The following is a 22,667-nucleotide window of genomic DNA, read 5'->3' as shown; positions in this document are numbered from 1 at the left end:
AACATAAAAATTCTTCTCTGCCCTTTGGCCTCCCCTCTCCCCGCACTGTGCATTGTGTGTCTGCATTATGCGTTGACCACACCTCCCCCATCAGCAGGAATACCTGCTCAGCCATAAACAGCAGCATTCTCCCAGCATCAAGACGACGACTCCTTAAAGGATAGCATTCCTTCTTGGTCTTGTAAGGGATCACATGACCCACTGCGCCGGCGCTTAGATCTGGATTACATAAACTGTCAATAATACATCATTTAATGTACAGCCCTGTCTCAAAAAACTTATATAAACTGTGTCTTGACTTCCAATGGGTGGAACCATTCTCAAAGCCTTCTGCGATGCTCTTCCCGGATAATAAGCCTCAAATTTGGCTCGAATAAAAATTTCCAATTCTTTCTTAGCTCGACTGATTAAGTTTTCATTGACACGAGGGAGGCAGGCTGGAGCCTCCCAGCTCAGGCTCCAAGCCCACAGCTCACGTTCACCCCCGGTCCTCTCTGGGCTACCCAGGGCTGGGGCATTCACACTGCTACTTTGTGACTCCCTTTTCCCAAGCTGTGGGGCTGCTGGGCCCAGCCTGGAGGGAAGAAGGCCGTGGGGAGACCAGGGATGCCTCCTGCCAATAACTAAAGGGAGCCTTAGGGCGAGAGTGCTTTATTCTGAGTATCCTCAAAGGCTGGGCCTTGGACCGATCAGGGAGTGGGAGTTCCACAGGGATGGGGTCTGCCTCCACCCACAGGGAAGAACCTCCAGCAGTGGGAAGGGCTGTCCCAGCAGGTAGGGGGCTCCCTGTCCCCAGAGGCTGGCAGCCTAGGTGTCTGGGGCAGACAGGTAAAGGGGGAGCCCCTGTCTTGTGGGGAGAGAGATTGCTCAGACCCTTCTGCTCCGAGGTAATCAAATCTCAGGGAGAATTTCCTGAGCCTTATGATTGGTTTTTAAGGGAACTTATGACATTTTAAAGGACCACAGTTTTGTGAAGGGCCCTGGGGCGAGGGAGCCCGTCGTTCCATTAACCGTGTGTCAGCACCCTCATGTCACAGCTGCAGAGCCCTTCGGGGGCGGGGGGAGTGGCAGGGGGGAGCAGAGCCCTCACGCCGTCCGGGCACAGGGAGTTCTGGCCATTGTCCAGCCCGTGTAAACTTCAGGGTCTGGTGTAAACGGTCGCTCACAGCAACCAGCCTCTACTCCAACTTTCCCCAAAACATCTGAGCGGTTTCAGAAACTACCCTCGTGAAGCCGGAGCCAGCCTCAACTTCCTCCAGAGAGTGAGCGGCCTGGTGAGTAAACAGCAGCTTTCCCGGGGCTGGCTTCCAGCGGGTAATTCCAGCATCTGCAGGCTGCCTGCGACTCCGTGCCCCGGGCCTCATCTGCCCACACTCCCTTTCCAAGACCACTTGTTTGTTGCCATGAGTCTGAGAGCCCTGGGGAGAGCAGGAAGAAGCCCCAAGTCAGGGCACTTGACTCCTCAGTGTGAAACGTAAAAATCCTGAAGTCCAGACTGAACTACGAAACACTCTTTCTTTTCCGGCAGAATGTCTGGGTGAAACCAAGTAGTTTTCTGACACACACACCCCCATCATGAGTGCTGAGAGGCTAGAGCCAAAGGCAGGGCCTGGCACCACCAGGATCTGTGCACGTGGTAGATCTGGGGAAGACGCATCTTTGGTGGCCCAGGACAGAGCACACGGTGCCCACAGAGCGGGTAAGGACCCGAGAAGGGCCCACGGTTCCCCTTCTCCATGTGGGGAGGAAGCCCCCCTGGGCGAAGCAGAGCAGGCCCTTCTCCAGGCAGCAGCTGAGTGGGCAGGGTCTCTGGCCGGGCAGGGGCAGCACAGCTGTTAAGAATCTGCAGGTATCTGGGTCCCGAGACGCCTCCTGCTGCGGAGACAGTGATGTGGCCTGGACCCTGGGCCCACCGCGGAGGCTACAGAACAGGGAAGGACTGACAGCCGCAGAAGGAAGGGTGCCCAGGCCCTGCTGGCTGGCTGTTGCCCCAACACACAGAGCTGTTCAGATCCAGCCCCTTGGTTGTCTCTGCCGCACAGGCCTGGGCTCCCCAGGGTCTGGGTTGGGGGGCAGCTGGGTGGGGAGGCAGGTACAGACCAGCAGAGCCTCCTGCGTTGATAGGCTGGGTCTACCGCTGGATGCTGGAACTTCACCTCAGGCCAGATGGGCCTCTGCCACCAGGTTGGTGCTACCAGCTTGGTGCCACCAGGGTCACCGTGGCCTCCCAGAGGCGCCTAGCTGCCCTCTCAGTCCCAGCCCAGGCCAGGCCTCATTTCCCAGAGGCGGTCGTGGGCAAGGGGTCCTCCTTCCCTTCCTCCTCCACCGAGAACATAACGTCCCCACAGCTGCCCGCCAGTGGTTCCGTCTCCTGCTCCGGGTAGTGGGGGGCATGGTCCACCTCCAGATCCTCCTCGAACTCGGGCCCTGCCGGCCCCACCGGGCCCTGGCCCTCAGGCACCTTGGCCTTCACGGTCCCCACAATCACGGTGTCGGCCTTCATAATGTAGATGTTCTCTGCAAGGCAAAAGGGGTGGGGGGGGGAGATGAGGCAAGGGCTCCAGCTGAATGGAAGCAAGGAGGCAGAGGAGGGTCCCAATCCCAGCTCTGCCACTTCTGCTGTGTGGCCTCAGGCAGATGGCACAGCCTCTCTGATACACAGTAGCCCCCCCCCCCCCCCCGCGGACTTCACAGGTAGCCTGAGGCTCAAAGGAGATAAAACAGCTAGGAACTGTGTGCTGAGGGGTTAAGGACTGGCCCACGTATAGGAAGTGCTTGTGATTTTCTCGACACTTCTGCCGAGATGGGGTAGAAGAGAAGAGAACAGGGTTAGGAGAGAAAGGAAGCCGTGGGGAGAAGTTGGGGAATGACATTGACACCAATAGCACCAGTGAACACTCGCAGAGTTTAGCCTGTGCTGGATGCTGTTCCAGATGCTTTTCACACATTAGCTCCCGAATCCTCGCATCACTTCCACAAGGTAGATAGTCTATCGTGATCCCCATTTACAGATAAAGAATCTGGAGCCCAGAGATGTTAAATGACCTGCTCAAGGTCACCAGGTAGTTAGTAGAAATCCCCAAAGAAACTCCACCCTGCCCAGCTGCCCTTTCAGTTCATATCCACGTGCCTAAAGCAGAAACCTGGGCCGGGGGGGCGCGGGTGGTGGTGGCAGGGGGACAGCAACATGTCCTGGTTTGCCTGAGATGCTCCTACTGGTTTTAGTATTGAAAGTTCCACATCCCAGGAACCTCTTCAGTCTGGGCAAACCCAGACAGATGGTCACACCCTACAGAAACCTCAACCCTGTTAATAATCACCAACAGCCTGTGATCTGGACAGCTTTGCAGGGGCCGGTATATCTTGATGTTTATTGCTTATTGCTATGTGCCTGCCTAGCACATAGGGCCGCTTGTGTGGCTCGCGTGGATGAATAACCAGCCCAGCCTGTTAGAGGCATGATCCCCCGTGGTCTGCTGACCACCTGCTACTAGGGCTTTGGAGTCTCAGGGGAGCTAAGTAAGGTGCCCAAGAAGCTGGGACGTGGGGAGCCTGGCCTTCACCCAGGTCAGCTAACTCCAAACACCAGCAGCCCAGCTTCTGATGGCCTTGAGCTCAGGGCAGGGTGCTAGCTCCCAACCGCTCAGCCCTGGAACTCTCTCTGGAGTCTGAATGGGGAAGCTCAAGAGGGAACTTGAGCACTAGGGTGGGGCAGGGAGCTCGGGATCCCTGCCTCTCTGAGGAACACAGTTACACCCCTCTGATTCAGGAACCCCCCCAAAAGATTCTGGGGGCCCCCGCACGCTCAACCCCATTGCATAATGCCAGTTCTTCTGTTTTGGTCTTTGATACTTCCAGGATAGAGAGAAGTGTTCAAAATAGCAGTGAGAACTAGAGGGAAGGCTACAAGCGTGAAACAAGCTATGGGCTGGGAGCCCCCGCTACACCCCAAAAGAGAGAGCGTGGCCTCAAGCCACATACCCTCCATCAAGACCTGCAGGTCCTTTGCCCTGAGAACCTGACAAGAAGGGCTGGCAAAAGATGGGAGCCAGTGACGGTGAGGCAGAGGGACCCCAGGAGGTGAGAGAACACAGAGGAGGCCACACAGTGCTAGAGGAAATGAGACAGACAGACAGACAGACATAGAGGAGTAGGGGTATGGAAGAAGAGGGGTGAGTTTGTCCAGGGAGAAGCAGCCAAAGCTGGGGGCCGGGCTATCATCCCCTCACATTCCTCGGGTCCTGATTCCTCTAGCTCTATGCCCCATCACAGGGCTGCCCACTCCCCAGTTGGGAGAGGAGGGTCTTCCAGAAGTTGCTTGGACTTCCTGCCCCACCCAGGGCTCCAGAATCCAAGGAAGTTGTCCTGGACAGGGAGGGGGATGAAGATGAGGGGAAGGGGCTCCCCCTGCCTGGTGTCCAGGGGTAGAGGGGTAAAGTGCAACCAGAGTTTGGTCCCCTTGGGAACTGGACAAGGGGGTACTCCTCTAGGGAGGTGTCAGGAGAACAAAGGGCTCACCATCTCTTGAATATCCCAAGAGAATCTCCAACCTGCTTACCAGCCAGGCTTACAGGCCAGGCTGCCCACGCCCCAGCCCACCTGGGAGCCTGGTGCCTCCCTCCCCCCTCCCCCCCAAACACTCCCAGAGAGCCCCAGCCCTGTGGTTCCAGGCACTGCACTCAGCATTGACTCAAATGTTCAAATTAGGACTTCTTAGGAAATTTGCAGGAGATGCCTTCAGCGGTATTTCCCAAAATACATTCTTTTCCAGTAAAACATGCTGAAAGCTACAATTCCAAAAGTTTCAGTTTGGTGCTAAGGGTTCTGCCCTAAAGAGTTCTATCCACCAATCCCTGCCACACAAATGTGTAGGACGATCACAAATGCCTCTTTGGAATTATCTCAGTGATGGTTAACCCTCCAAAGACAGAGATGGAGCCAATTAAGGCCCTGCCCCCGAGGAGCTAGCCAAGTGGATGGGGGTGGGGGTGGGGAAGGAGGCTGCAAACACACACTGCTGGGTGCTGAGGACTCTAGGAGGGGAGGCCTGGGCTCTGGGGCCGCACAGCACAGGGGCGTCTCCTAGACGGGAGAGTGGAGAGGGCAGGGAGGGCTTCCTGGAGGAGGAGGCAAATACACAGGGTCCTCAGGACATCAAGAATTAACTAGATTCAAGGAGGTGGAGTTGGCTGTTTCAGGTGAGAAAGCAGCGCCCCCAGAGCTCAGAAGTGAGAGAGGGCTCCGTAGATTAGGAAACTGACATTGAGTGGGAGGAGCAGACCTGTGGGGTGGGGAGGCTGGCAAGCCTGGTGGGGAGGATGCAGCTTAAATGCTGGAATAAGAAGCCTGGAATTTACCCTGCAGGTACCAGGGACCCCCTGGAGGGCTTCAAGCAGGGGTGTAACATGGGCAGGTATCCATTTTGGTAGAAACGCTCTGGTTGTAGCAGGGTGGAGAGGAGGGGAAGAGAGGCAAGGAGGCCTGCGGGAAGGGAAGGTTCATCCTGGCTGGAGGGTGGCTGCAGTTTGGGGCGCGCTGGTCTCCGGGTTCCACCACAGGGTACTGATGCGGACAGACTGGGGGTTTTGGAGCCTGCAGCCGTGCTGCCACTTGGTAGCTGTGTGACTGGGAAAATCACTTCTCTCCCCTGAACCGCTGTTTCCCCAGTTGTAAAAAGGAGGGAAAGACCCCATCCTCAGAAGGCTGTGTGACAAGAGGTGACGAGCGTGCCTTGCCCAAATGCCTCAGCCAAGCGGCAGCTCTTACTTCCCTGATGTCTCCCTCCATCCCCCTCAGGGGCCCTTCGTTGGGGGCTGGGCTGGCGGTAACTTTCCCTCTAATCACAGCAGGCACCAGGCAGGGGGAGCTCCCCCCCCCCCACAACTTCACGCGCACCATTGCAGGAATGAATTTTCTCGCTGGGCTCCGTGAAGTCAGAACTCCTGCTATTCCTGTTTTACAGAAATTTACACTGGGATGAAGAGGTGGAGCAAGCGGCTCGATACCCCTGAGCATGGCTTAACTCCTTCACAAAAATCATCTCCTACTCGTGAGGGCCAGTGGAGGAGCCCCTGCCTCTTCCTTACTGGGCCTTCTGTCCTCAGGGTCTCTAGCCCCCGCTGGGGGCTCAGGGCCCATCTCTCCCTGCCCCTGAGCACGCCGGGACCCCCCCAAACAGGCCGACTCACCAATCCTGTTGTTGGTGTGCTCCGTGGTCCCTCGGGGCTCAGGAAGGTCCATGGGGGTGGAGGGGCTGCTGGCTGGGCTGGCCTCCAGCAGCTGCAGGCTCTCCAGGTTGGGGCAGGTCTCCACAGCTGGGGGGCTCATTAACCCCTGCTCCTCAGTGCCCGGCTCTGCCACTGACACCCTCCTGATCAGCTGCAGTGGGCACAGAGGAAATGGTGCTGATGCAGGATGCCCCAACCTCCCCCAGTCTCTGAGCTGGGGAACCCCTGTTTCTTCATCTCCATAGACCCCAGTGAGTCTCCCTCTCTGCTTTAAAGCCGTCACGCGCTACCCTGGGCTTCTCAGCCTTGATAGCCTGACATACCTGAGCGTGGGACCCTGTGAAGTCACGTTGTTTTTAACTTGTACTGAATAACGATACTGTCAGCATTGCATACAATGCTTACCACGCGCGTGGCCCTTGACATGTGTTAATCCTTAACAACCACTCTACAAGGTGGCTAATATTAGCACCTTCCCCATTTTACAGATCAGGAAACTGAGGCACAGAAGAGTCAAGTAGCTTGCTCAGGGTTAGTTGGTAAGTGTCCGGCCAGTGCTTGAACCCCACCCAGTATCTTGCTTTGGAATCCATGCACATTAGCCCCAGTCTACAAGTATCAGCTCCAGGCCCACCCCAACTCCCCTGCTCCTGGGACAGCAGCCTTTTATGATCACACAAATGTATTCTAAAAACAGTTATGTCTCAGGAAAGTGTTGGTTTCGTTTTTCACTTTTCTGTAAGTGCCAAGGAGAAGTGCTCTTGTAAAATGTTCTAATGTAAATACCATTTACCTTCAGCCTTCAAAAGGGAATGAGTTTGAGTAAGGCAGAAAGTATAGCTACATAATCCTGAATATTCTTTTTTTTTTTTTTTAATTCATTTTATTTTTGGCCGCATTGGGTCTTCGTTGCTGCGTGCAGGCTTTCTCTAGTTGCGGCGAGCGGGGGCTACTCTTCGTTGAAGTGCGTGGGCTTCTCACTGTGGTGGCTTCTCTTGTTGCAGAGCACGGGCTCTAGGCACGCGGGCTTCAGTAGTTGTGGCTTGCAGGCTCTAGGGCGCAGGCTCAGTAGTTGTGGCGCACGGGCTTAGTTGCTCCGCGGCATGTGGGATCTTCCCGGACCAAGGCTCGAACCCGTGTCCCCTGCATTAGCAGGCGGATTCTTAACCACTGCGCCACCAGGGAAGTCCCCTGAATATTCTTTGAAAATAATTTGAAGTCCAAAAGACGGTATTCTTGAACATGTTACTATTAATGCTTTGGCCCACGTGGCCAGAAGATATTTGATTATCTTACAAATCGTTAAATACCTTTTCATGAAATTTCTTGGCCTCATAACAGCAACCTGTCTGACCCGAGCATGTCTGAATGTGATCTCCCATGATTTGAACTTGAACTTGTATTGTGGTTCCATCTATTACGTTTAAAAATAAAGGATGGAAACCGTTCTCGTGTACGAAAGTTTGAGTTAAAAGAAAGTAACAGAAGAACTGATAAGTGGAAAATAAAAGCAGGCGAACCATACACACCTGAGACCCAGCCCATGTGGTGTGCTTTGTCCTGCTCCCCCCCATCAGCTGCGGAGGGCAGTGCCCCTGATCTCCCCCGCACTGGTCCCCGCGCTGCCCCTGGGAGGCTGGGCACAGAGCAGGGCGCCAGGACAAGCCCGATGAGGGCCTGGTGTACGCACCGCATCTTGGGTGGTTGCCGGATCAGCAGTAACGTGTACAAAGCCCCCAGCCCAGCGCCTGCACACGGCGAGCACTTCATAAAAGGCAGGTGAAAACGCTCTTGCTAGGAGGCAGCTCAGGGTAACGGTTCAGGGCACGAGCTTTGGAGTCACACAAACCAGGCCTCAAATCCTAGCTGATCTATTTTCCAACCGTGGAACCACCTTTCCTGTCTGGGCACCCGTTTCCTCTTCTACACAGTGGGACAACAGTACCAACCTCTGAGTTTTGTAAGGACTACCCAGGATAACTTCAAGAAAGCACAAAGCCAGGTGCCTAGTTCACCGTAAGCGCTCCATATGAGAAAGCTCAAGTTTCAGAAGTTTGTGCTGCTGATTTGACATCCCAGCTTTGAGGCCGAGACTCACGGAGGAGTGATGGAGAAAGGGGGGAATGAACACAGCCTTCCCTCTGACCACACCTGGCACCCACATGGCCAAAACCAAATCCACTGTCTGGCAGGCCCTTCTGGAAGTCCCCGGCAGGATGAGCCAGGAGCCAAGGCTGCTGTCTGGGGTGGGGCTCCGCATCCTCGGCCAGGGCCTGGCTCAGGCCCCACTGTGCTCAGCGCTCCCTGCGTGGGGCAGACCCGGCCTGAACTTGCAGGGGAACCTGCACCTGGGCCCTGGGAGGCCTGGGATCCACACAGCCGCTCTCAGAACCAGCAGATCTGCTAGGGAAGGAGTCAGAGTTAGGGGCACAAAGCTGGGGTGGAGGCAAGGGAGGGGCTACTTACTGTCGGGTTCCTCCCGGGCCTGGAATCTGCAAGAGCAAAAGAGCAGTGACTTCACCAAGGCGGGTCTGGCAGCTGCCTGGCCCTGCCCCCCCCACCTGTGGGCAAATGCCCCCTCCACTGCCCCCAGGGTGGCAGCTGGTGCCTCGGTCAGACCTGGAGAGCAGTGGACGGGTTTCAGGCCCAGGGCCCAGGGGCTCACTTCCCAGCGGCAGCCAGAGAACGGGGGAGTCACCTCTCTTCCAGCCACCAGGTCCCCTCAGCACACCGGACCCCCTCCGCAGCCCACCCACTCCCACACACGCACAGGAGTGGTTCAGGGCGGGCGCGCACCCCAGCTGGAGCCGAAGACACTTCTGCTGGGTCAGAAGTTGGTCCGTGGCTGCTGCTACCACCTGGTGGCCTCCAGGGGCTGGAGAGGCCAGAACCCCCCGGAGCACCATGTGAAACTCACACGGAGGACCCCTAGGTGATAGAGAGCGGGTGACAGGTTCTGAGGACCTTTTCTTAGACCTGCATCGGACATGCCTAAAGCCAGTGGACCCCGGAGCCCTTTTGGTTCAGGCCAGCGTGAGTTCGGTTTTCTATCACGTGTGCCTGAAATAGCCCACGTGACCAGTCTCACCAGTCATCCCACTCCCTGCAATCCCACCCTCTGGTGGGCTCAGTTTGCAATGATCCTTAGGGCACGACCTTTATCTTCTCATCCCAAACGCCACCCTCCTCTCCAACTTTCCTCTCCTATTAAACTGGGCTCCGGGTCATGGCCAAGTATATGTTGACATTTAATCACGGCCCAGTGGCCACCTGGGAAAGCTGGAGATGGTACCAGGCACCTGTCTAAGCCAGGGCGAGTCAACTCCCAGGAGCTGACCGTCCTCTGGGGGCACACGGCCTCTTACGACTCCCGAAGAGGTCACCTACAGAGACTTGGCTTTTGTTGCTATTCGGTGTGCACACCTAACCAGAGAAACCTCGTGAAAAGAGGCCAGCATGCCAGCTAAGTCACCTCTGGGAGACCGTCTGACCTCAGCCCCTCTAGGGAATGATCATCCCCGAATCCTAGCAGAAACGCTCACTGGAGGCCGACTGACCACGATAATACAAGATGGGCAGTTTGAACCTGCTGTGTGGACACCAGGTCAGTCTGGGGGACACTCTTCCATGTCCCTTTTAAATGACCATCAGCAGGTAAAGTGTCTAAAGGGGAAACGGATCAGAATAATGGTCAAAAGAAGCACATGTGTAAAATGACACAATTCTTGACTCTTGATTTAACAAATCTGGTAACTGCTGTTGCCAGCAGAGCGGTCACCTTGAGAGGCCGTGGCCCCCTCCCACGAGGCGGCCACTGTCCGTTGCCCAAGCCAGCGCTTTGAGAAACACTGTCTGGCCTGAGGCACATTCTTTTAAATGATGTCAGTGAAGCCAAATCTTCGTCCTTTGAGAGTGATTTTGACTTTTGCAAACAGCCAACTGTCATTTGGCAGCAAGTCAAAAATAGGAAAAAAAGGGTGTGACAAAGTAACAAGACAAAAGAAATTAAAATGATAAAATGCAGTCTTGGAGAGGACGTGGGTAAACAGGAACACAGCTGCTCATGCCCTGTGAACTGGTTTCCTCTTTCTCAAGAGCCATCGGGCAATGAAAACTTCACACACTTTGACCCAGTAATCCCTCTTCAGGGACACACCCTCAGGAAATAACCCGAAGGAAAGCGACCAGCCTGTACACAGCGGTGCAGTTTATAATAACCAAAAAATGGAAAACAAGACAGGTGCCAAACAATAAAGCAGCTTAGTCCGTCATCGCAGGCCTTCCTAACAGTGAAACCCCAGCACAACATCTTTCACCTTTCCCAGCCTTTAGTTCTCTCATTTGGAAAAGGGGACAGATCATGCCAACTTTGGAGGGTTTTTATGAAGATTAAGTGAGATCTCAAAAGTGAAGGTGCCCAGGGATTAATCACGTGGAGAGCATAAACCCTTGATATGTTGTGATGAAAATAACACTGAACCCATATGGTCTTCCTCTCCCAAACCCACAACTCCAATCTAATCAGGAGAAAAACACTAGACAAACTCTAAACAGAGAGCCATCCTACAACTTAACCGACAACCAAGTTGTAGGATGCAACTTAACTCCTCAAAACTGCCAAGGTCAGCAAAAACAAGGAAAGCCAGTAACTGTCACAGGCCAGATGAGCCTAAGACATGATGACTAAATGTAATGTGGTGTACTGGGTGGGATCCTGGAGCAATGAAAGGACATTAGGCAAAACTAAGTAGATCTGAACAGAGTATGGACTTTAGTTAATACAATAGTAATGTATCAGTATTGGTTTGTTTATTGCGACAAACTTACCGCACTAATGTAAGATGCTCATAATAGGGGAAACTGGGTGTGGGCTATACGGAAACTCTCTGTACTAACTTCTCAAATTTTCTGTAAGTCTAAAACTTCTCTAAAAAATGAAGTCCATTTAGAATTTTTTAATTAAAACGTTTAAAAGGGAAGGTGACTGGGAGGCCGCCTAGCACATAGGGGCCCCAGGATACTCCAGTGGCTTGGCAACTCCCTCACACCGAAAAGAAAATCAGCATTCGATACTGACTCTCGGAAATAAGCATAAAATAACATCAAGGTGAAAAGGCAGAATCCAGAAGGCACCAACATCGGCCTACAGGCGTGTTACAACCCTCATGAGTACTTTGATAAAGACCTAGAACAAATCGTGCCAAGTACAGAGGTCAGATTTCATAAGTGCTTTTCCCCTAAAATGTCACCTCAGTCCACTGTCTTCACTTATTGGTATCCTTGCTTTTTGGAATAAGAACAATTTTCTCATAAAATATGTCCAGCATCCCAGGACACAAGTCCAGGGACACATGCACTGGGCATCGGTGGGCCCCTCCTCCCTTGGGGAGAAGTGCCTGGTTTCCCAGGGCTTCTCTGAGGGCTGCTCAAGCCAAGCACGTGGGTTCTGACACCCAAGTTATCCATCCCTTCCATTCCCATTGCTCTCCCCTTTCAGTCCCATCCCCTCTCTGGCCTGGGGTCCCGGCTGCTGTGGAAAGCAGAACAGACCCAAGGAAGGCGTTTGGCAACAAGCACCCCTAGATTCAAATCCAGGACAGGGAAGGGAATTACAAGCTAAGCTGGGAATATCGTAGAATAAAGCAGTGCTCCAGTGAATTCCCTGGCGGTCCAGTGGTTAGGACTCGGCACTCTCAGTGCTGAGGGCCAGGGTTCAATCCCTGGTTGTGGAACTAAGATCCCAAAACTCTCCCATCTCGGCCAAAAAAGGAAAAAAGAAGAAGAAAGAAAGGAAGGAAGGAAAAAAAGAGGGAGGGAGGGGGGGAAGGAAGGAAGGAAGGAAAGAAGAAGAAAGAAAGAAAGAAAGAAAGAAAGAAAGAAAGAAAGAAAGAAAGAAAGAAAGAAAGAAAGAAAGAAAGAAAGAAAGAAAGAAGAAAGAAAGCAAGAAAGAAAGAAAGAAAGAAAGAAAGAAAGAAAGAAAGAAAGAAAGAAAGAGAAAGAAAGAAAGAGGAAGGAAGGAAGAAGAAAGAAAGAAAGAGAAAGAAAGGAAGGAAGGAAGGAAGAAGGGAGGGAGGGAGGAAGGAAGGAAGGAAAGAAGAAGAAAGAAAGGAAGGAAGGAAAAAAGGAGGGGGGGAAGGAAGGAAGGAAGGAAAGAAGAAGAAAGAAAGAAAGAAAGAAAGAAAGAAAGAAAGAGAAAGAAAGAAAGAGGAAGGAAGGAAGAAGAAAGAAAGAAAGAGAAAGAAAGGAAGGAAGGAAGAAGGGAGGGAGGGAGGGAGGAAGGAAGGAAAGAAAGAAAGAGAAAGAAAGAAAAGAAAAAAGAAAAAACAAGTGTTCCAAACACAGAGGATGGGGACAAAAGGACACAACAGCCAGCTTGAAGGGGCCCCCACTGGCCTAAACTGGGAAAATTTGAGCATCAAATTAAGTAACGATGTCAGTACAGTAAGAGAGGGAAGAGAGGGATCTATGAGTCCAGACAGATCTACATACAGAAATGGAGCAAAGTTGATGGGGCACCAGTTATTCACAGAACCTCAGAGTACTTAGCAATGACCACGGAGGAAAGAGGACTTCATGGTGGAGAAGCCTGGCAGACACCACCCTAATCAAGGGCTCACAGTGAACATGGCGGGGAAGGGACAAAGGGAAACCTGGTGGGGTGGATGCCTCACTCCTGGGATCCTCCCACCAAAGACGCACCACCTGAATCCAAGCGTGAGGAAACGTCAGGCAAACCCAAGGTGAGGGCCAGCCACAGAATCACTGGTGGAATCTTCCAAAGTGGCAAGGTCATGACCGGGAGGGAAATCCAGACTGGAGGGGACACGAGACACGACCGCCAAATGCAGTACGAGACTCTGAACTGCATTCTTTTGCTCTATACGACATTATCTGGATCAATGAAGAAACTTGACTGGGGTCTGAAAATTAGTTGGTGGTGATGCATCAAAGTGAATTCTCTGATTTTGATGGTTTTACTACAGGCGTGTGAAATACTCAGGTACTCAGGGATGATACGGCATCAGGTCAGTAACTTACTCTCAAATTCTTCAAAAAAAAAAAGTTCTCTGCACCGTCCTTGAGACTTTTCTGTACGTTTGAAATTGTTTCAAAACAAACAAAAAATTTTTCCAACTTAAACCTGCCTGAAGTAACAGACAAAGTGATGAGTATAGTGTCCTTTAAAAAGGGTTAAAAGAATTTCAATCAGTGTTTCTCAACCAGGAGTGACATTCCCCTCCAGGGGAAATTTGGCCATACCTGGAGACATTTTTGGCTGTCACAGATGGGAGGAGCTACTAGTATCCGGGGTGTCTAGAGACCAGGGAACTGCCTGACATCCTGTAATGCACAGGACAACTCGCTTGGCAAAGAATGATCCCATGCAGATGTCAACAGTGCCAAGGGTGAGACCCTTTATGCAAAAATCTCACCACCACCACCAACAAAATCCTGGTTGGTCGTACTGCTCATTAATCAAGTGGCCTTAAACAAGTTCCTTCATCTGCCTGTGCCTCCGCTTTCTCATCTGTGAAATGGGGATAACAGTGGGCGCCTCACAAGGAGGAGTAAAATGAGAACACGTGTGTGCCTGCCACCAAGTCAAATCCATTCAGAGATGGGGGTGAGCATCAAAGGGGCATCTGCCCAGATCGCTGATGCGCTGCTTACCGCACCAGGGGCTCCCCCAGCCCTGGAGCTCCGGGACCGGGAGGGCTGGGGCAACCATTTCCATCCCGCTTGCCTTTAGTCATTTGAGCAACTGATGCTGGTCTGAAAGCTGGGGAGGGCAGTTTCCGTACCCAGCACAGGGCCAATAGGAAGTGCCCCACGGAGACATGAAGGAGCAGATGAGTGAATAAAGGCTCCTGAACCCCCCCAGCCCCCACTGCATCCACCCCGCTCAGTCCATATGCATCCTGCCCCCTGCGGCACCTCCTTCCCTCTCGGGCCTGGGAACCAGACCCCCAGGGACCCACCGGAAGCCAGCGGGCCAGAAACGGCCCCAAACAGAGTGGCCACCGCTGAACCCCAGGTTTGGTTCCTGGTAGGTCTGGTTTCTTAAGGGAAGGTGCTTTCTGTCTTTCTTGCTCTCTCTTTGTCTTTTTTTTGGGTGTGTGTGTGTGTGTGTGTGTGTGACAAAACTGCTATCACGGAGGTTTGAAGAAAAAAAATAAACTTACAGCAATGGAAACTCTAATACTAGAAAAATGTCAAGAAAGCAAACGCGGGTTTCAGTGAGACACTGAGCCTGACAGCTCACGGAAAAAGGCTTGAAATTGTCAAAACACAAAAACCCCCCTTGCGAAGGGAACGCAAGCACCTGCTTGTGAAACTCATCAAATCCAAAACATGCCTCACCAGACTGTGTTCAGGGGCCCAAGTCAGAAAACGTGCTACAGCAAGGCTCTCCACGGGGCCTGGGGACCTGGGGGGCACGGTCTGAGTTGACCGCTGGGCTCCAGGGTGGGCACTGGGTGGTAGACAACCTGGTGGGGAGGAAGCAAGGGGGGGCAGGACTGAGCCCTCTACAAACAAGACCGGCCGTCTCCAGGACCAGCGCCTGAGTCTGGTGTGGCCCCTACAGGTGGTGTGGGCCCGGGTCTTGTCTCTTCTTTATGGAATGAAGAGCATCCCCTGCCTCCCCTGGGGCTCCTCAGTCAGTGAGTCCCTTTGTGGGAGCCTGCCTTGAAACCAGAAAGGGAAGTTCAGACCATTTGTGTCCACTCCTTCCCCTGTGGTCAGGGCCTGTACACAGTAGGTGCTCAATCAATGCTTATGACATGTTGAGGAGGACGTTGCCCTGCCTTGAAAGAGGCTGCCCAGAGGAGAGGAGACACTTGGCACAAGATGGCTGGGGTCCCCTCCCCCGAGGTGAGAGCTGAGTCTGCTGCCTGGATGGGTGGAGCATGGAAGGCTGCCTGGAAGAGGTGGTTTGGAGGCTGGCCAAGGATCAGAGAGAGGAGTTCAGAAAAATGTAGAACTCAGGAAGGCCTGGGATTCCTGCTGAGGAAAAAGGTCCTAGACACGGGGGGGCATCAGCAAACAGCAGCCACTATGTGCTGAGCTCTGACTACGTGCAGGTGCCCCGCACAGCACTTAACAGGCCCATCGCGATGGATCCACACGCCCGCCCTCTGAATTAGACCCCACTGTCCCCATTTTACAGATGAAGAAACTGAGACACAGAGGAATTAAGTAACTCACCCAGATCATGTAGCTCATAAGGGGCAGAATCAGGATTCTAGCCCTGTCAGCCTACACCCACCCCCACCCCGACCCCTATGCCCTCAGCTGCCAGCAGGAGGGAGGGGGTGAGGGGAGGAAGGGAGGAATGGGGAGGGTAAAATAATAGGGAGGCTGGGAAGGGGCGACAGAGAGAAGAAGAGAGGAAGGGAAGGCCTCTCCTGAGGGCACAATAGAGGCAAGAATGGAGGATAAGGTGGATTTTTGAAACTTCATGCCCGCACTCCATCCAACGCCGAACAGGGCATGTTACAGAGTTTCCACCCACATTATATTCCCACCACAGATGAGGTTGCACAGAAAGGAGGAGCAGCTTGTGGGAACCCCTACAGAGTGAGCCCCGAGGGAGATCCAAACCCATGGTCCAGAGCTGCTGTGTAGCTGCCCGTAGCCCCTTTGGACCTCTGGACACTCACCCACAGGCTCCAGCTTGGGCTGGAAGGTCTGGACTGGGTAGCACAGGTGGAGCTCTGAAACGACAACGAGAGGAAGGCTAGGGATGCCAGCCTCAGACAGCCTCAGCGGGCAGGGCGGGAGAGGGACCCAGACCAGGTTAGGACAGATCACCCTGCCCTCCCAAGGCCCCAAGGACACATGCACTCACTCTGCCCCATCCACTTCCTGCAGCCCCTCCGGTGGCACAGGAGAAAGGAGCCAAAGCTGACGACCACCACCAGTGTCAAGATCACCCAGAAGAGCACAGGTCCTGGAACACAGAGGCGCCCTGCACTCTCGCCTGCCCTGGCACTGGTGGCCCCCGAAGTCTGCATCATGGCGGTGAGCCGGGGCCCTATAGCAACCACACAGGACAGCCCTCGCCCCAGACTACTTCCTCCTGGACACAGACTCTACTGCGGCTGACAGGACCTGGTCCTTTGCCAAGCCAGGACAGAAACCCAGATCCTGTCTATATCTATCTTGTCCAGCGCTTACCCACCTGTCCTTCCTCACCTGGCTCTAGGAAGCCCATTAGGCCAGGCCAGGGGGACTCCAGAGCCCACACTCTTAACCACTATCTGGATATATTTCTTTACCACTTAATACTTAACTTGCTTTGCTACTTTTGAAAATCAATATATAGTTATTATCCTTTAAAGTCCATTTTTAGATGTTAAAAAAGCATGTGCCAGATAAGTGCTTCTCAAACATTCCTGTGCATATGAATCTCCTGGGGACCATGTTAAAATGCAGATTCTGATTCAGTAGTCTGGCGTGGGGCTGGTAACTTGCTTTTCTAACAAGTTGCTGATGGTGCCAAGTCCAGGACCTCTTTGAGCGCCGCTGGCCTGAGAACTACTGCCACCTAGTGTCTAAGAGTAGAACTGCAAGTCCTAAAACGCATGGTACTGAGAGCGACCGTCTAAGGGGAGCGGGTAAGGCTCCTGTGTACTGTACACTGCTTACTACCCTGCGTGGTATATGCTGTTACAACGTTACAGGTGAGAAAACTGAAGCTCAGAAGAAGTAAGAAACTAGTCAAGGTCATGAAATCAGTCACCAAATATTTTCTGAGCAGCAATTATGGGCCATGGGGGTGAAGCTGTGAATAAAATCCCTGCTCAGAAGAATTAAGGAATCATCTCTAGCGAGTGACAGAGCCACAGCCCCAGATCAGGAAACCGGAGACGTGGGGTCAGCCTTGGTCCCCGCCCCCCCACCCCCAAGTGGCTGCTGTCGCCTAGTGAGAACCCTCCCTCCTGGTGGTCCCCAGGGAGGAAGGCCCTGTTTCATGGGGGTGATCATTACCTGAAACCAGAGTGGGCTTCCCTGTGGAGGAGAAGGAGATGGGAGTGCTGGTTGAGATAGAGGCGCGTCCCCGCACGTGGGTGACGTCCCCTCCATGCTCCTTACCAGTCAGGGAGTCGGCCAGGGAGATCAGGGAGGGGGTGGGGCTGCGGGGAGAGAGGCCAGAAGTAAGAAGGACACTCAAGATGGAAAAGGAGGCCTGAGACCCCAGTTCCCCTGCCTACAGCCTCTGCCAGGCACTTTGAGGGCAGGGCCTGGGTTTCTAGGCCTTCGGGGCTTCCATGGTGCCAACACAGACCTAGGCTCACATTCTCCAAAATGACTTGTGGGCTTGGCCCAGAGATCTAGCCCAAGCCCCACTTCCACTCCCAGGCGGCTGCCCCCCGGGCATCCCCTGGGTATGAAGTTCAAATGGAGAGAGGGGGCCAAGGAGTCACCTGGCGGGCACCCCGCTGTCCTCTGCGTTGGTGCTGCAGTTAGAGTGGGTCCCCGGGGGAGGTGGCTCATAGGTGGTGTCCCTCTCAGCCGTACCTGCAGGTTAGAATTGGTGCCAAGGATGGTTACCAAAGGGGAAAGGGGGGAGGGAGGGATAAACTGGGAATTTGGGATTAACAGATACACACTACTATATATAAAATAGATAAACAACAAGGACCTACTGTATAGCATGGAACTATATTCAATATCTTGTAAATGAACTATACTTCAATTTTTAAAATGAAATTTAAAAAAAAAGGAATCAGTGCCAAGGAGCCCTACCCATCTGGACTAGTGACTTCCAGGGAGGTAGCACCATGGGGCCGGAAGGACACTGCAGCCAGGCAGACCCAGGTCTGTGTCCTGGCTCTGTCTCCTCACTTCCTCTCTACCTCCCTCCTCCCTTCCCTCCACGTAACAACCCTTGATTGAGCACCTACTATGTACTGGGGACTATGCTGGGAGCTGGGACAGAGCAGTGAGCAAAACAGACAAGATCCCCACCCCTGGGGGCCCACCGGCTGGTGGGGCTCACAGAGTCAGGTGTCACGCGAAGGCAGGTGGGGTCCCTGTAATGGGAGACCTGACCTCATCTGACCAGAGAGGCTTCCCTGAGGAAGGGGTTGCTGGGATGTGAGTAGGGGTGGGGATTTCTAAGCAGGGGAAATAGAAGGTGGGGGGAGGGAGGCGATGGCTTATAGCAGCATTCTTCATAGAAGTCAAAGAAGTGGAAACAACCCAAACGCCTATCCGCTGGTAAACAGATGAACAAAATGTAGTATATCTGTACCCTAGAATATTGTTTGGCAATAAAAGGACTGAAGTACTAATACAGCTACAGCATGGATGAACCTCAAAAGTGTTATGCTCAGTGAAAGAAGCCAGACACAGAAGAATGCATATTATGGAAATGTCCCCAAAACACTAATCTAGAGGAACAGAAAGCAGATTAGTGGTTGTCCAGGCTGGGGGTGGGCATGGGATTGACTGACCCATGCCCTACAAGGGTTAGGGTTAGTCAACTAACTAACCTACAAGGTTTCTTAGAAGGTGGTGATAGTTTCACAACTTTGTAAATTTCTTTAAAATTACTGAACTGTACACTTAAAACTAGTAGATATTATGGTATGTAAATTATACCGCAATAAAGCTGTTTTAAATGCTGGGTCTTTCTCCAAAAAGTGATGGTTTTAATTAGCAACAGGATGGGATAGGTGTGGTAGATTGCATGGTGGTCCCATCTCTGCATCCTGCCCCACATCCACACCCTTTGCCAGGTGACTCTGCAGCCCCTCCAGGTCAAGGCAGGTGTCTGTGTGTCCCCCACCCCTTTGGTGTCTGAACTTGGCTGTGTGACTTGTCTGGTCAGTGGAACGGGAGAGAAGCGACGGCTGGGCCTTAAGAGGCATCTGACCTCCACCGCCCCCTTTCTGCACTCCCACCGTTGCCATAAGTAGACCACGCCAGGGGTGGGCAGCCAGCCCTTGCTGGTCCCAGAAGTACACGCAGAGCAAACCCAAACCAAACCTTCAAGCCCTGGCAAGACCGCAGAGCGGCCCAGCTGACCCACGGAGGAGTGAGAGATGAATGCTGCAATGTCGAGGTTTTTGTAACACACTATTCCTGTGGCTCTAATTGGCTGAGACGATCAGATTTGTGTTTCAAAAGATCAAAGTGGAAAAGCTGCTCCTTGGGGGACTTCCCTGGTTGTCCAGTGGGTAAGACTCTGTGCTCCCAGCGCAGGGGCCCAGGTTTGATCCCTGGTCGGGGAGCTAGATCCTGCATGCCGCAACTAAGAGTTCGCATGTGGCAACTAAAGATCCCACATGCCATAACAAAGATCCCACATGCTGCAACTAAGACCTGGAGCAGCCTAAATAAATAAATATTTCAAAAAAAAAAAAAGAAAGCTGCTCCTCATCTCCAGCCAACTGTGATCATGCGGGAAGGTGGCCTGGTGACTCCAGACTTCCTGGTTTTATTTAAGAGAAATCTCATTAAATAAATATAAACAAATAAATAAATTTAAACGTCTTCTGGTATGTAAATGTAGCCTCAATTCTTAAAGTTCTTTTCTTCTGAAATCAATTTTATTGAGGCATGGTTTACATAGAAGGAAATGTCCCCTGAGTGCACGGTTTGATGAGTTTTGAGGAATGTATACATTCAGCAGTCAGCCCTCCATATCTGCGGGTCACATCCGAGGATTCCACACCTGAGGATTCAGCCAACTGCAGACTGATTGACCGCACGGATGCAGAACGTGCAGAGATGGAGGGCCCACTGTACCTTGCCATTTTATATAAGGGACTTGAGCATCCTCAGATTTGGGTATCCCCCGCGGATACTGAGGGATAACTGTACCTTCATGTAACTGTAACTCCACTCAAGATCTAGAACATTCCCACCTCCCCAGTAAGTTCCCTTGTCCTTTTGCACTCAATCCCCTCCCACACCCGGGCAGCCACAGATCTGCTTTATGTCACTACAGATGAGTTTGCCTCCAGAACTTCATTAGACAGAATTGTGCAGTGTGTACTCTTTGGTGTCTGGCTTCTTCCACTCAGCATAATGTTTCTGAGATTCATTCACGTCGCTTGTCTCAGTAATTCATTCCTTTTTATTACTGAGTAGTTGTTCCATCGTAGAGATGTACCTCCATTTATTTAGCCGGTGACCAGTTGATGGACATTTGGGTTGTCTCCAGTTTGAAGCTATTATAAACAAGGCAGCTATGAGTATTCTTGTACAAGTCTTTGTGAAAACATATAATTTCATTTCACTCGTGTACCTAGGAGCAGGAAGTCTGTGTCACTGTGTTGACCAGACAGAATGTCTTTGAGGACCAGTTCAAGCATGGTCATCTCTGATCTGACCCAGCCACCTCTTTTTACAAATGGAGAGAACCACAGAGCCGGAGCTAGAGTCAGAAATCAGGGCTCCTGGGCTTCCCTGGTGACGCAGTGGTTGAGACTCTGCCTGCTAATGCAGGGGACACGGGTTCGAGCCCTGGTCTGGGAAGATCCCACATGCCACGGAGCAACTGGGCCCGTGAGCCACAACTACTGAGCCTGCGCGTCTGGAGCCTATGCTCCGCAACAAGAGAGGCCGCGATAGTGAGAGGCCCGCGCACCGCGATGAAGAGTGGCCCCCGCTTGCCACAACTAGAGAAAGCCCTCGCACAGAAACGAAGACCCAACACAGGCAAAAATAAAAATAAAATTAATTAAAGAAATCAGGGGTCCTGAGTCCCAGCCCAGAGCACTTTCCATTGGACCACACTGCCTCCTGCCTGGGGCCTGAGCCCTTTCTTACAACCTTATGATTAACTGCTTTTCTAGGGCAGAAAAAAAAAATGGCCCACATTTGAAGTAGGTCCAGCCAAGCTACTAACCCTCTCTGCCCCCATGTTCCTGGAGGGGGCACCCCTTCCCTCATGTGGTACAAAACAAACCTCCCGCCCACACACGCCTCCCTTCTAAAAGCTCTCATGATACCTCTCAGATTTTTCCTGAAACACTCTGAAGAGAAAGTGAGGCCAGGATTAATTTTCTTCTTGCATTGGCAGGGTCCTGAGGAACCGTCTGATTTTGGGGGTCTCCAAATACATGCTGTGTCTTTCCACGTGGTCACCAGACAACTATCTAAATTAGCTGAAGCCTGGAGGCCTTGGGCTATGAGGAAGATAACGCAGTTCGTTATGCTAATTTCTATTTGTATTTGAGATGTGGTGGGGATTCAGTGAGAGTTGGCTTCGAGAGGATTGGAGGAGCTCTTGGGCTCAAGAACACTAACTGTGGCTACACCCACTTAGCACCCTCTGGCCTCTCTCTAAGGCAGCCTCGGCCTGAGCTGCCACTGGAACACCTGCGATAGGAGCTGCCACTGCAACACCTGCGACAGGAACCAGCAACAGAACTGCTGCCCTTACTCTAAGCGGAGAAGGTGGGCCCAGCGCTCCTGGGTGCCTCTCATCCCTTCTCTGTATGTACCATACCTCACCCTCTTTTTTCCCTGGGTTACTGACCCTCCCCTTTTCTTCCTCCTTTGGATCTGAAGGTGAGAAAAAGGCATGGTCTAGCCCCTACTTAGTCTGCCTGTGTTCTCTGGAGAGGGCCCATTGGAAGAGGGGGTAAAAAAGAAACTGCCTGCTCTTAGTCTCAATTTAGAAACTAAAAAAGATATACGAGACTTAAATATTTCTCTTTAAATTGAAACACCCGATCCTTGGGTCATGTGAAGGAGAATGGTCTTAACCTCAAGGTCAAATGGAATCCTTTTTTGGTACAACCAGAAATTGCTTAAAATCAGATGAAATTTTCATCTTCATATTTGAACCGTACATTTCTTGTCAGCTTTTTATTTTCCCTAGAGTTTTCAGTCACCTTTCTTTTCCTTGCTGATAAAAGAATAATGTGCCTTTACCATATCCTCAAGTTTTTCAACTCTACTACTCATGAAACTGACTGTAATTCTACCTTTTATTCCTACAGACAATTCCCTGGAGCCCTTCATTTTCTTGCTCTGATGGGGCTCAACCAGATGTTGTAATGTCTCTAGCACAGCTGTCATTCTGGGACTTCCCTTCTTTGCTCTCCTGGGATAGAACCACTGTTTTCTAGATTTCGTGGCTTTTTCTTTTTTCTTTTTTGCCCCTCATTTAACAGAATTACATCTTCAAGTAACTGTCTAAGAAAGGATACATGGGGGAAAAGCAGAATTTCTGCCCTGTTATGTCTGAAAATGTTTTTATTCTGCTTTCAAACGTAATTGTATTTTAGCTAAGTAAAAAATTCTCTGTTCAGCTAAGAAGGAGCTGGTGTGGTCCAGTAGAGAGCACTTGGCTATGACTCGGGATCTCTGTGTTCCAGCTCTAGCTCTGGCACTATGTATGGTTCTCTCCACGTGTAAAATGATGTGGTTGGATCAGGTCACAGGTGGCCAGCTTTGATCTGGCCCTCAGAGACATTC

General features: G+C 52.1%; 1 protein-coding gene across 1 annotated transcript in view; it reads right to left on the bottom strand.

Moving 5' to 3' along the window:
• Positions 1–2,272: 2,272 nt before the first annotated feature.
• TNFRSF8 (TNF receptor superfamily member 8) overlaps positions 2,273–22,667 on the bottom strand; it is a 30,920-nt gene continuing 10,525 nt past the window's right edge. Inside the window, exons 6-12 of the mRNA XM_068537490.1 lie at positions 17,657–17,750; positions 17,220–17,365; positions 16,078–16,179; positions 15,890–15,943; positions 8,694–8,719; positions 6,189–6,378; positions 2,273–2,517 (exon numbers count right to left, since the gene is read on the bottom strand). Of these exons, the coding sequence (XP_068393591.1) occupies positions 2,273–2,517; positions 6,189–6,378; positions 8,694–8,719; positions 15,890–15,943; positions 16,078–16,179; positions 17,220–17,365; positions 17,657–17,750 (857 nt within the window). The remainder of the gene's footprint in view (positions 2,518–6,188; positions 6,379–8,693; positions 8,720–15,889; positions 15,944–16,077; positions 16,180–17,219; positions 17,366–17,656; positions 17,751–22,667) is intronic.

Source organism: Eschrichtius robustus, chromosome 3 (assembly GCF_028021215.1).
Source record: "Eschrichtius robustus isolate mEscRob2 chromosome 3, mEscRob2.pri, whole genome shotgun sequence".
NCBI classification, from domain to species: Eukaryota; Metazoa; Chordata; class Mammalia; order Artiodactyla; family Eschrichtiidae; genus Eschrichtius; species Eschrichtius robustus.
The sequence above is the reverse complement of the archived record's forward strand: the minus strand, read 5'-3'. Positions and strand labels throughout refer to the sequence as shown.